General features: G+C 41.7%; 3 protein-coding genes across 3 annotated transcripts; all 3 read left to right on the forward strand.

The window, feature by feature from the left end:
* The first annotated feature begins 390 nt into the window (after positions 1–390).
* On the forward strand, positions 391–1758 carry LOC131881194 (peptide methionine sulfoxide reductase-like). The gene is given in 2 exon segments (XM_059227983.1): positions 391–800; positions 1345–1758. Coding segments are annotated over 2 exon segments (633 nt in total). The 3' UTR covers positions 1568–1758.
* Positions 1759–3023: 1265 nt separating this feature from the next.
* LOC131881199 (pecanex-like protein 4) lies at positions 3024–7187 on the forward strand. Its single transcript, XM_059227988.1, has one exon. It carries the CDS (start codon positions 3065–3067, stop codon positions 7082–7084), a length of 4020 nt encoding a protein of 1339 aa, XP_059083971.1. The 5' UTR covers positions 3024–3064; the 3' UTR covers positions 7085–7187.
* Positions 7188–7518: 331 nt separating this feature from the next.
* On the forward strand, positions 7519–9271 carry LOC131881195 (uncharacterized). Its single transcript, XM_059227984.1, has 2 exons — positions 7519–8576; positions 8748–9271. The coding sequence occupies exons 1-2, from the start codon at positions 8445–8447 to the stop codon at positions 9126–9128; spliced, it is 513 nt and encodes a 170-aa protein (XP_059083967.1). The 5' UTR covers positions 7519–8444; the 3' UTR covers positions 9129–9271.
* The last annotated feature ends 4335 nt before the right edge of the window (positions 9272–13606 follow it).

Here is a 13606-nt window from a genome sequence, read left to right on the forward strand (position 1 = left end):
TTCCTAGCTTGGGACTTTTCATCTACTTGGCTCGACTCCAAATGATTTCATAACTGATGACTGGCATAGTTTTTTCGCTATGGAATCGTTTGAGGAAGGATACATTCCATACGTTTCCAAAGATCCACTTAATGATCCTTTAAGTTGCTTGTACAAGCTAAAGGTATTTCGTCTACTGTCCATGGCTTCAAAAGAGGTTCCTCAATTGCTTCTGATAATTTGTTTCACCCACCAACACCAAATATTTCTCCCAATAGTGACGTTTTCTAAGATATCATATAATCCTCATACGTTTGAGCCTTTCTGTTCTATGAAGTCTGGCTGGAACTGGATGGGTGTATAACAATTTCTGACCTGTCTTTTCAGGTTCGTGATTTGGGAACTCCAGCGATGCCACTTTTGAATCCGGATGTGGCCACTAAAAAGGCCACCTTCGGGATGTCCTGATTTTGGTTTCCCGAAGCCCTGTTTGGATGTGCCCCTGGGGTCGTCCGAACACGGGTGGGTTATGCGGGTGGGACGAAAGTCAACCCGTCCTATTATAACTTAGGCGACCATACCGAAACCATTGACGTGGATTTCGATCCCAATGTGACAAGTTTTGAGAAGATGCTTGAAATGTTCTGGAAGAACCATGATCCAACTTCAAGATGCACTCGCCAATATATGTCCGCTATTTTTTATCGGGACGAGGAACAAAAAAGTCTGGCTGAGGAAAGTTTAGCCCGTGAAAATCAGAAACGTAATGGCAAGATCAGCACCAAGGTTATGCCCGTGGGCGAATTTTACATCGCTGAGGAGTAAGTATGATTCTATGAGCTAAAGAAGGATTAGTTTGTGAAAAAAGCTGATATTGTCTTGTTTCTACTTTTATCGTCGGTTTTTACGTAATTTGTCAATAAGAGGAATCCGTTTCTTTAAGGAAATTGTGCCTTTTGTTATCATGATTTTTTTATTTGAAAAGATTTATTGTTTTTTGTTCATTTGGGCTTTTCTTAGACGAATAATAACCAAGATGAGAAGCAAGAGGTATTAAGTAGGCCTCGAAAAATAGATAATATATATATATTATATTGTATTATACGGATTGATACTCTTCTGAAATCTAGTTTTAATCTTTTATTGAGGTCTATTAATAAGTTTGAAAATTCGTCCAACAAAATCCCAACTCAGCTGTTGTCCAAGAATGGCTTGTTAGAATCGAAATGCACATAAATTCAATAGAGGATATAGCGGATTACAATGGAGTTTTAATCATCATTTTTTTTAAATCAATTTGCCAGAACAACCTCCAATAACCCAGTGAAAGCAGCACCGTAATCCATTTGCGGTCTCATTTTCTAGTTACCATCAGAAGTACTTGCTTCAACAACATCCTTGGTTGTTGACGGCCTTGGACGTGGATCCTGGCGAGGACTTAAATGAGTCCCATGTGGCCTGCAGACTCAATGGCTACGTTGGTGGGTACGGAAATTTCTCAAACTTTGATCAAGAATGGGAGAAATTGGGCTTGAACGAGAAGATGGCCACCTACGTCCGAAACCAAATGAAGAAACGAGCCCATTAACGATACCATGAGATTCTAGAATCCCCTATAACACAATAAAATTGAGAGAAAAAATATTGTCAAGGCCGGATCTACGTCAAAGGTGAATTATGATGAGGTGAAAAGAAAAGGCGATCTGCCCGGTTTCGCATCGGATGTTTGTCTCCTGTGGTAAGGCTTGTCAATTTTGAAATATATTCTTCACCATTCAATTGCCAAATGTCGTGTATTCGCACTATTTTTTATTTTATTTGGGGTACTAGGGACAGAGGTTAGCCAAGACATACAAGTTTCCAATAGGGACTGTCGGGTCCATTGGAGATCGGTTCTATATTTGCGGACTTCCTTCCCACTACTGGGAATGCGATTCCCACCAGTTCAAGACGAAAAACGTTTCCTTTTGTTTCTTATCTTTTGATTCTCGGGTTTGTAAAATTTCAGGACTTTGCTTTATCATGGCCCAACTACTTACCTTACAAATAAAAGGGGTGTCTGTTGCCGAAATATGTCAAATGTAGATCTGCTACATGCAAACCATCGGACAAATATTGGGCAGAAAGTAAAAGAAGTATCAAATAACCGACAAGAGTTGTGGCTTACCGTTGAATCCATTAACTCAGTTGAAGGTTTGCGACGATAGGACAAAAAGTCATGAGGAAAATCAAACATTTTCAACTGGTTAAAGCTTCCCTGTTAAAATCAGCTTTTTTTTATTATATTGTTATTCAATTGAGGCGACTAAAACTAGTTTTAGTAATTCATGTCCTGCAAACTATGAAGCAAAGCAAACAACACAGTTCAAAGCTATGATGAAATTCAAAATTCTATATAATTCAATATTAAAAAACCGAAATTATAGGGGTCGTTGTAATTTCCCTTTTATGAAATCTAATGGATTTACAACACCTTATTTAAAAAAAGGAACGAATTGCTGTAATTTTATTATTACTGCCCGGAAGATTTGATGGCAAATGGTGTGCCAAAGAGACCCACTGGATCACCAACCACTTCAATACTAATCAAAATTTAGTGTTGCAGCACATGGATATGTTTATTTAATTATATATTTTCGAAGAAGTGCAAGAAAAACAACCTCCTTAGGCAATCAAAAAGGTAATTACACCTTCGTCATAATCCAGGGGTGTTTCTGAAGTCAAGCTCAAGTTTTGGCCCTCAAGCCCCTGACTTCATCGAAAGCATTGTGACATTGATTCCGGGGCAACACGCACCACTGTGGTGGGCAATGATTACACGCTCATGTACTGTACGCCATGAGATGGAACACGCTCTGCGGCTTGCATTCCAAATCCATTGAGAATGCCAAGGTCAGTGTTAGGACATTGCGCTTGGTTCATTCCCCCAGGGGCTCGCAAGTAGCTTCATATGCAGGTACTTAAAAAGGAGCTCCATGGACCATCAACTTTCCCTCGTTTGGAACGATCCACTCTATTACCTGCTTGACAAAACCAGAATTCATTCTCAGGCATGACTGAGCCCAGTTAACTCGGTGGGGAAATAATGTCTACGGACGTTCCCCTATTGAACGACTACAAACGAACATTTGTTCGGAACCGCCTCCTCCAGACGTTTACCGGGGGACTCCGTTTGACCGGGTGCCCCTGGTATGGAGTGGTGGGACAAATAGTGCTTTTCATCATTCCATCTGTGGCCATAAGCGTGTTTTACATATTTAGAGACTGGCAACATTCAGGCTGGGGGCGTGCCATCGCCTATGTGATATGTGGAACGGCTATCTTTCTGTATGGAATCATATTGCAGGCTTTAGCGCATTTCATTGAGAAACGAGCAGAAGCTGCCCGAGGAAATGCAGTTTCAGAAGTTGTTGACCCTTTGGGTCAAACCCAGTCCTCCCGCCCAAAATTTGACTTCATGGAAGACGAGGATAGAGTGGTGCTGGATGGTTGTTGTGGACTAGCTTGTTGGAAGTTCCTCATTCCCAAGAAGAAATACCGGTTTAACATATTTTTTCACCCTTTATTGGGCGGGCTCACCACTGGCCTTGGGTTATACTTTTTAAGACTGGGCAACGTCCAGGATATTTTCGAGGGAACTCATCGTTCTGTGCTTATCATCATTTTCGGATGGTTTGCAATAGTGAACGCTTTATACGGGCTTTTGACTAATCCACCTCCAGAGATTGCGACTTTCCGGGCCTTGGAAATCTACGAAATTGGATGTCTGTCCCGGCCGTTCCACGTCCTGTTTCTCATCTTACCTCAAATCATTCTCGATTACTTGGTGGAAAATGGCCCTTTTGGCGGGATCGACCGCTATTGGTACGGATCTGAGCCGTGGATTGGGCTCAACTATGTGTCTCACATCATGCTCGCAGCAATGCCTTTGCTGTGGTTCTTGGGCCTCTTTCCGAATGTTGAGGCATTCATATTTTGGTTTGGTGAACAGCTGGAAATATTTGTCCTGGGAGGATCTGCCTCCTATAATCCATTACGGTTTTCTATTTACTTGAGCTTGTCTGTGATTCAATTCGGGCTCTTCTTTGCCTTTGGTGCTTTGGAACCCGGATCAATCGCCAGTCTGGTAACTATAGCTGGCGTCTGTGGATATATCCTGAGTCTGGATCTTGTTGGCATCTTGGATCGGCTATTTCTCAAACTGTGGCGGAAGTCGAAAGTCGATACCCATCTCAACTCAAGCCAACACCGGTATCATGTGAGCCGATCAAAAACGTCCAGGAAACATAGCAATAAAGTGCCTTTCTCAAAAATTGCCCAAACCGTGAAAGAGTTCTTCATCCACTTGATATTTCTCACCATAACGATAGCAATATTGATCTGGTACCCATACCAGCCTTATCAGCAGCAATCCTCTGAAGGAGAATTCCTCGAAACGGGGTCGCCTGCCTCTAATGAGACCAAAAGCGGAAATGGTACAACATCACAGTTGAGGATAAACCGAACCTTTTCGGTTCATGTGGTTGTACTTGGTTGGATTTGCGTGGGCTTATATCTATTCCTGAAGATCACCAATGAAATCCAAAAGGTGTATAGTTTGTTTGGGTGTGTCCGGAGCCCTTGTTACTCTAGCCAAGTGGACACTCTCCCCAACATGGTGTGGATCTGCTTCCGGTCATTAATCATCCATTTTGGATCACCAATCTTACTATCCTGCTACGTGAAGAACCTTGTCCTCGAGGATTCAATCTTGTTCCTGGATCCCTTGCCCAAGTGGTTCGAGATCTTGGCCTTAATCCGAATCATGCGCTGGATCTGGCAGAACTCTGAGGCTGCCCTCATAGAGGTAGGAATGCTGAACCTTTTCCTTCTCATCAATTACCCGTTGGCCCAGCAATCTGGCTCCGTCGGATTTTTTGTCAATGAGTTGTCCAGGGGTGTCCAGCTTTTGGCCTTTGGCTTTCTCCGAGATAGGATCAAACAGTTCGTCGAAAAACTTTATTTTGTCATCAGCCTAACCGTGTCGTCCTTGGAGGATCGGGCCAGCAAGAGGTCATATGCCGGTTGTCTGTTTCAACTCAATATTCTATTTTTTCCCGTTGTGTTAGGATTTATACTCATCTCATCACTAATATCAGCTCCCTTGTTGGCGTCCTTCACACTACCAATATTCTTCATAGCGTTTCCGAGACCCATAAAGTTCTGGCCTGGACCGATTGGATCACAGGCCAATTGCAGTGAGGATTCAGTTTATTATCAACAAATGATCCCATCCTTGATTCCAGCCGTTCATCGGGCTAATCGGGCCGGTCGTTTGGGCGTGCTTCACGTGGGAAGTTATTTGATTGTCCGCCATGAAGACAGGCTTGTGTGGATTCAAGTGTTAGAAAAAGGAAACAATTACTTCTATTATGGCGCCAAAGGTATGGAATTGCAGGAGACAAGTTGTCACAGTCTAGAAGCCACTAGATTGGACGATATCTTCTTGGACACGTTTGAGAAGCAGGCTTCTATGAACCGGTTTATGTTCCACACCGTGACACCATTAGTGAGCCTCCCTGTCTTGATGTATTCAGATACAAGAAATGTCTTGACTGGGATCATCGAATCTCAAGACACATTGGGTTTGATCTGCAAGACGTATCTCCAGACTTTGGTTTGGTACTTGTTCAAATGGATCATCAAGGCCAAACACAAGAAATCCTGTATTGTTCCAATGCAAATTACACAATCCTCCGAAGAGATCGATACCACAGCGGACCACGTCATCCAGTTGGCTCAACTTCAAGATCCAGACCCAATATCAAGCGACAGTGTGAACGAGATAGACCTTGATGAATGGCCAAGCTCAGAATCCACGACGGAACAACTCCAATGGGCTCAAACCACGACTATGGGCAATCCTAATTTGGGTCCCCGGATATCTACACCGGGTTCGACCATTTTCGATCAGATGAGTGATATTGTGGACGGAGATTACGAGAGTGGCGTAGAAGACGTTCACGGTAAATCTCTTCCACGAAATAAACTCCTACCTCCCATTAATATTGGGCACTCAAGCGCCACAAATGTTCAAAGAACAGATTCCCTTGATAGCTTATCCAAAAAGTTGGATAACATCTATTTACCGGGAGGAGTGTTAGAAAAGACCCCACAAGCTCAGCGACGTGAGCCCTTGACCAAGGAGTTAACCTTTGCCAGCCCAAAGCCGGATCAAAGGACCTTCAAAACCTTCATGGCCTCCAGGTTGGCACCCGATTTGCATTGGCTGAACCTCCCTGAGTTCTTCAATACTCACGAGGAAATCCTGGAAAACAACTTTTCCAGGGAGTGGTTCGTGTTTGCTTTCAAGAGGACCTTTAAGACCTTCTTAGAAAATCAAGGACATCACGATACAGACCAAGAGCTAGAGGATCTCCTTGTCGACGAAGACTTGACCGACATGTACAGAAAGGTTATCAAAGATGCCTTCTTGACAGTCTATGGACCGTATTCTGGTCGTAATGCCAATGCTTTGGCAGCCAGTGGAGGCCCAGCTTTGCCAGTCAATGCTTTTGGCTCCGTTTTCCCAACATCAGTTCAACTTGATTGGATCCGGAACGAAACTCCAGCCTTCTTGGACCAAGTGATCATCCCATCGATTCGTTCGGCCTTCAAACTGGCCATGGACCAAGTGCTTTTGGGCTTTTTCTCATCCATGGAGGAGTTGGAGGAGAACCTCATTGAATTGGACGAGAAGTGGTATCTCGGCCTTGAGGACGAACCAGAGTGGAAAAAGGCCGTGGCCCGGCAAGTTCCCAACCTTTTTAGTGTCTCTGCAGTTGAAGCTGGGGGCCGCACTTCTCGAACCTTGTACCGATCCCACATGCTTAGCTTGCGGGAATGCGAGGTAAATGTGGGTCGACTGAACCCTGAGGTGGTTAAAGGTTTGTGGGCCTCGCTCAACTTGGAACTTCTTTACTTGACCAATGACGACGACGAGAGATATTCTATTCAAGCTGAAGAGCGTTTACTTCGCAACCTCACTGTTCAAGTAGCGGATCCTCCCTTGGGGTACACCATTCATTCGTCCGCTGCTATTAGACAAGGAATTGAACCGTTGTGACCTGTTGTTATCTGAGACCAAATCATGACGCTGTGCCAAATTGGATAAACACAAATAGCACAATTATCGATGGAAAATAAAGAGACTGGATATTCTTTTCAAATAGTTGAGCGAAGTAGCACACCCGCACAAAGTACGCAAAATGTTTTTCTTCGTTACCATTAGGAAATGTAAATGTCAGCTTTAAATAATAGTATGAAGCTAGAAATTCAGAGCCTTTTGGTGCTTCCAGTGCTCTTTTTCTGCAATAGAATACAACGTCACTTGGAAGAAATAGGGAATTCATTACAAGTTGGCCTAATCGCATGGAACACTTGTTCCATGACAGAGGCATATGTGATTTCAATGGCGTCACCCCTTTCCTTAGAGTAATGTTTCAAAAGGCTTTGTTTGATTAAGCAACAGATTTATGAGCATTTTACTTGACTCGATATGTTCTCAGCTCTCAAACTGTTTCCAATGAAGGTTACCTTGGTTAACCTTGGTGTTTTTAGTCCAACCCGAGCACATGTATGCTTGCTTTTTCGTTAGGCCTGAAAAGCACTTGTTGATGCCATTGTGACCTTCAGTGACACTTACGAATGACAACAGACGTGTGGCTGTTATCAAGGATGCCACAGTCTGGCTGTGATTTTGAGGGGTGCATTCGATTTGCTCAATTTGAATTCAGGACAGTGATCATTGTGCACTAGTGGTGTTTAATTGCTTAAGGCGGAGTCTGAGAATGTTATAGGTGCAGGTGGGAAATATCGCTTCTCATTCCGCCCTTGAGTTCAAAGATTGGAGGAAATACATAGACACAAGGAAGACCTCCTTCAATTCTCGTGGGTTGATCTGAATGGCAACAAGAGGATAACTGTATCAGGACATGAATCACTTATGAGCTCATTATGATAATCGTTATTTGGACTAACAAATCCCATAAGTCTTGTGATTCGGTTACCTCTTAATGTAATACGATATTGGCTTTGATGAACAATTTTGCGTTCTTCCCAAAAAGTAAAGAGTTTTTTTGCCCTTGCTTCGATCTTAATGATTTTTAAATCTTAATGAAATCACACACCTTTTCCCCCTAAGATTGACTTTGGTAAGGGGTTCTGTCTTTCTAAAATCTGAACTACAAAAGACAAACTAGTTCAAATTGTTGACTCAGCAATTTTTTCTTGGTTCGATCTCAACTTAAAGTTGCACTCCATTCATACCTTGTATGTCATGTTTGATGTTCGAAAGAAAATTTCTATCTTGAATTTTTAATAAACAAAAAAAAATAACGAGACGTATGAAAAATCTTGAACCCCCTGCATGATCTCCCTGGAGAGCCAAGACTTATGGTTTATGCTGCATTGCATCCTGTAAAACAATGGTGACTGAAGGAAATGAGAGCTTGAGAGGAGACTTGAAGGAACACATACCAAGCGTCTCCCCAGACATGGATCGATTGGCCCCAATGCTGAAAGGCCTTTCCTCAGAAGAGCGAGACCAAATCATCCAGGTGATGCAAAGGGATCAGGTCTTCCATTCCAGTTCATCCGACTCGATCTGCTCGTCGATGTCGATTCCTGTGTATTCCGCCTCAATCTCCGCCCATTCCTCCCTTTTGTCGGACAATTTCAGTACTATACTAGCGGAGAATGAACAAAAAGAAATCATCCCAATATTTCAGGAAGAAAACCATTCTTCGCCCAAGGCAATCAACAATCAATCCTTGGACGAAGGTATATTGACACCAATCGAATCAGAAGATAAAACATCAACCCTGGCGGACAATTTGGCTCAGACAGCTCACAATAATGATAGTTTTGAAAGCATTTCTTTGAGTTCGGCCAAAGTCCCAGAGGCCAAGGAATCTTGGTCGAGGAGAACTTCTGTGATTTCAAATATTTCCGAGTCAAATACCAGTTTTCGCGGTGCTTTTGCTCTGAATAACCTGGGGGTTATGACTCCTGATTTGAGCGTGCTTGGACCAGAGGAACAAGAAAAGATCTTGGAGGTCATTCGGAAAGACACGGTGCTTCAGCTTTACATTGATCTCAAAGTCAGGTAGGGGTGCCACGTACATGTATTTATCTATATTTTACTCGATGTAGACACCGACAGTAATCAGGGTTAGCTTATTTTCCAAACCAATGACGAATGTCTAATACAAATGCACTTTACGAGGAGATGGGAATCAGAATCATCGCTGATTGGTCATAAAAGTTCAAATTAATCGTCATTGCCTTAGGTCTCAGATTGAGTAATTATCAGGGGTCGAGATAATATATTTTTGAACAAAAAATGTTTCTTGAAATGTTCTTGCTCTTTTGGAAAAAGATATAGCATCTTTACTTCTTTGGAGTTTTATATTATATGTCAGAGGAAATATATGATAGATATTACACATAAGCTGACTCTGCGCCACATTTCTCGTTATTTCCTCCATGCCAGGCACAAACAAGAGACCGCTGATTTTTTCAGAAATGCATAAGGCCTATTTGGTTTAGGTTAAAAAGTAACCGTGGCGAATCTCTCTGCCGAAGTAAATTAGCACTGTCGCAATTAAATACTGCACAAGTAAAGAGCAAGTGTTTCTGCCAGTTCATGAGCCTTCAAGTAAAGAAATTCCGTCTTTTTTTGCAGCATAAAAGGGGGCAAACATATTTGAATGAATGTTCGTTGTCCCTTTCAAGATGCCGATATTCTAAAATTATCCACAACATTGAAAAGTTGTATATTTTAAGCTAAGCTGCCAAACTAATGGCATGCAAAGTCCCTAGCTGGCCCGCTGATGATTTTGTAAATTATTTTAACATTGGCATTAATAGAGCAAAACCACCTCAAAAGTAAGTATCACTTTTGTTCTAGGTTACAATGGACCAGTGATGGGCATCATTGGTTTTAATGTTCACATTGACAATTGTTAAATCATTACTTAAAATTTAACTTTCTTAATCCTTAATTCATAACTTATGACCAAAGTGTATACTCTCAGTTGGACACGCAACTGAGTTTATTAACTTTGAGGTGAATAAATAAGAGTTTTTGATGTTTACACATGTAACATATGAAGTAATATTTTTCAACTTTGGAAGGAAAATTGACGCCATTTTGAGACATAAGAAAAGATAATATTCTCACCAAGAGGACCAAATATTTTCACGATTCCTAGTGATTACTGAAATCATCATCATGGTTTGTTGCTGGTCTCTTTCTTCAGGTCAAAAGGTGCTCTGAATCCCGATCCAAGTTTCATAAAGTTAATGAAGACTCTAAATAGGTTATTCCTATCTCAATATCCGGTTGAACCAGTTGTATGTACTGCCTCATTCAAATCAATCGCTCATAATTGCACGACTATTCAAATCTAGTTCAAGGAAGAATCGTACTCTGCTCCCCATGCCAGTCTGGGGTGTAATCCCATTGTGAAAGTGAATCCAGCCTCAAAGCTTTGGTACCATCAACTGAAGACAGACCGAATCACTTAGAATCCACCCATCCCCTCGTTTGTCTATTCGAGCCGTATTTCAGCATTTGCATTCCCAGCGGCACGTCAGCGGGTCAAATTACCCCTTGAAGAAGTACCACTACTAGACTTTTCCTAAGAAACATGTGTGAATCTTAAATAAGAAAACCAGCAGAAACACTAAACTAGAGCCAAATACTAAACGCATTTTTTTTGTTTAAGAAATATTCCACCGAGCCTGGCGATCCAAAACTAGAGGTCAACCCTGGACACCCATCAGCCACATCCTCGTCAACTATGACCAATCTCCCAGCCGAATGGAAGCGAGGTACACTGTGTGGGTCAGAAAAGCCCAAGGTTTCTTGACACACCCGAATATACAAGTGCCTGGAATGGCAATGGGGTTGCCTTCTCCCATCACGTGCGTTATTTATCCAAAGATACGGTGATGCTTCTCTTCCTGGTCTGAAAAGAATTTTCATCTAACATCTGATTCCTCGAAATACATCACATCGCTTTTCAAGGAATGAGTGGCGGAAAGACTTTTCATATTCATCCATTTTTCATCGCGACCATTAGAGAGGCGTTTGGAAGACCGGTGGAATTGAATTGAACAAAATGGTAGAAGGAAATGGAGAGCATGCCCGACGTTACTCCGAACTCCATTGCTCTCAAGAGCAAGAAATCAAGCCTTGTTCAAACCAGACAGCTATTGAAAGCATGGCGAAGAGTAAAACTCATCAACCCTACACGCACAAGATAATCCACTCACCAACAAAACTAACAAAAACGAAGTACAAGAATGGACTATTGTCTTTCGTAGACCTGCAGGGAATCCAATTTCTAATTCGAAGGGCCTCCCTCACTTGCGCCAACTAGCATCACACCCTACATAGAACGTTTGCGGTGAGGACCAATGACCTTCTGTGAACCAAAGGCCCAAGATCGAACCATAAATTCGTGAATAGTTTTCATATGTACATGTTACTATACAAAATATAGATAATATTATGCAATCATAGGTGAATATTTAAGAAGTCGCGATTTCTTTCTCCTCAGCATTTACATACCCGTCCTTCAAATTAACCGCAAGAAATTCTGCAAGTGGGAATGATTATCCTGAAGCAAGCGTGCAGAGGTTTTGATTAACCTGCTTGGAGATCAGTTCCCCAGCGTGATTTCAACTCCACAACGTTTTAGGAGCAACAGCTCATCGTTGTAATGACGAGGCTAGTCAAATTGAGGAATTTATATGATCTTGATGTCACAGACAAAATGACTGTAGAGCCCGGTTCCAGGACAACTCGACTCTTCGGACAATTCAACTCAGCTTCAGGAAATAAAGCTTAATATGATGGCTTACAACTAATTCATACTTATGGAGCAAAAATCGGAAACTGTAATGTAAGACTTGTCAAAATTTGAAAGGTTTCAACAATGCATCATTTCATATTTAAAAGCAAGTTATGGTTACATCAATCATTGGTGTGAAAACCAAGTTTGATAATGTTTTAATCAAACTTGATTTTTTATTTCAATGCCGTACTGATACTAACATCTTTGCAAGCAAATTAAATTTTTACCAATCAAGCTATAGTTTTGTTTCCATATTCATGCTTTTTGGTCCATATGTTGTGTTTAGTTATTGTACTGAGTCGAGTTGTCCGCTGGGTCAAGTTGTCCGCTGGGTCGAGTTGTCCGGTCACCATAGAGCCATCAGGGCCTTTCGAGCTCTTCTGGCCTTGATGGTGTGACATCTCTGTTCCTGATGAGATGCTCACAGGTTCTTACCCCGATTCAAGATGCAGCGCATCAAATACGAGGAAACAGGAGGCAAGTTTCTTTCCTCTTTAAAGCTGGCTCATGTTGTGCCGATTTTCATAATGGGTAATAAGTCGCTCCCAGTAATTATAGGCCTTGGCAATGGTGGTTTCCTACTTCCCGGTTCGAAATGTCGCAAAAACGATGTCTATCTTCTTCTTGTTCAGTTGACAATTTTAAGGCCGAAAGAGTCACTTTAGCAAGTTTGTCCTACCTTAAGATTTCTTGGCAACTGATTGGTTATCATGTTTGAAGGTAGGAGAGTTCAAAAGTTGAACTGAAAGTTGAGAAAAAAGTCTGCAAAATCTAGTCTCTGTGTTTAATGGACCAGGCTGTTATAACTTTTTAAAGTCCATGAAGTCATTCCTAGCCAGCACGGGTTCCTTTTTTAGTTTATTTTGGCTTTTTCACGGGCTTTTCTTACCGCTACAAGGAATGTAATCCCCAGTACTACTAAAATCAAAGGTTATAATTCGTCTATTTATTACCTTTTGATCGTTATATGATATTTGGTCTAACAACCAGTTTGAGTTGGCAGACCGAGCTAGTCCTGAATGCACAGGGTTGATCTGGAAATGCAATCTAAAAATTTGTTCCAACCACATTCTAGCATTTAATTGATTTAGCATGTAGAGCAGGTCATTGAGGACTAGAGAGTTATGAGTAAGACGACAAAAAAAATTGCGTTATCCATTTAATGGTATAAGACAGCTGTATTCGCATAATTGCATATTTTTTAGCATATTTTGGAAATTTGCTTAATCAAGTTTGGGTTTTGCCTATCAATTCCAAATTCCTGCTATTTGTCAATCTTGCTGGTTTCACAACGCTGTTTCCAACTGTTATTGATTTGGGTTTATTGTTTATTATTCTTTATTATCAGGTTGAACCCGAAGGCTTTTTCTCTTATTCAAACTCTGAGAGGAAATTGAAAACAACTTGCAGGGCCCCTTGAGGTCAATGATGAAGCAATTGGCAATGTAAAGGTTATGGCTAACATACTTGTGGATCAGCTCTCTGGTGTGTTTTCAACTCCACCGATAAAAGGACCAACAACTGTATGTGCTAATGACGAGTCTGTTGAGATGGCGAGGCTAGTCAAGCAGTTAAATGATCTTGTATTAACAGGAGGCCATCACGGATTTAAGGCCTTCGAGTTCTCCTGGTTCTAATGAGAGCTCACTGGGTTCTTGCTGTTAAGTCGCTCCCCAGTAATTATAGGCCGATTTCTCTCACCTTCGAACATTGTGAATGTTTTT

The sequence above is a fragment of the Tigriopus californicus genome, chromosome 5, assembly GCF_007210705.1.
Source record: "Tigriopus californicus strain San Diego chromosome 5, Tcal_SD_v2.1, whole genome shotgun sequence".
In the NCBI taxonomy this organism is placed as follows: Eukaryota; Metazoa; Arthropoda; class Copepoda; order Harpacticoida; family Harpacticidae; genus Tigriopus; species Tigriopus californicus.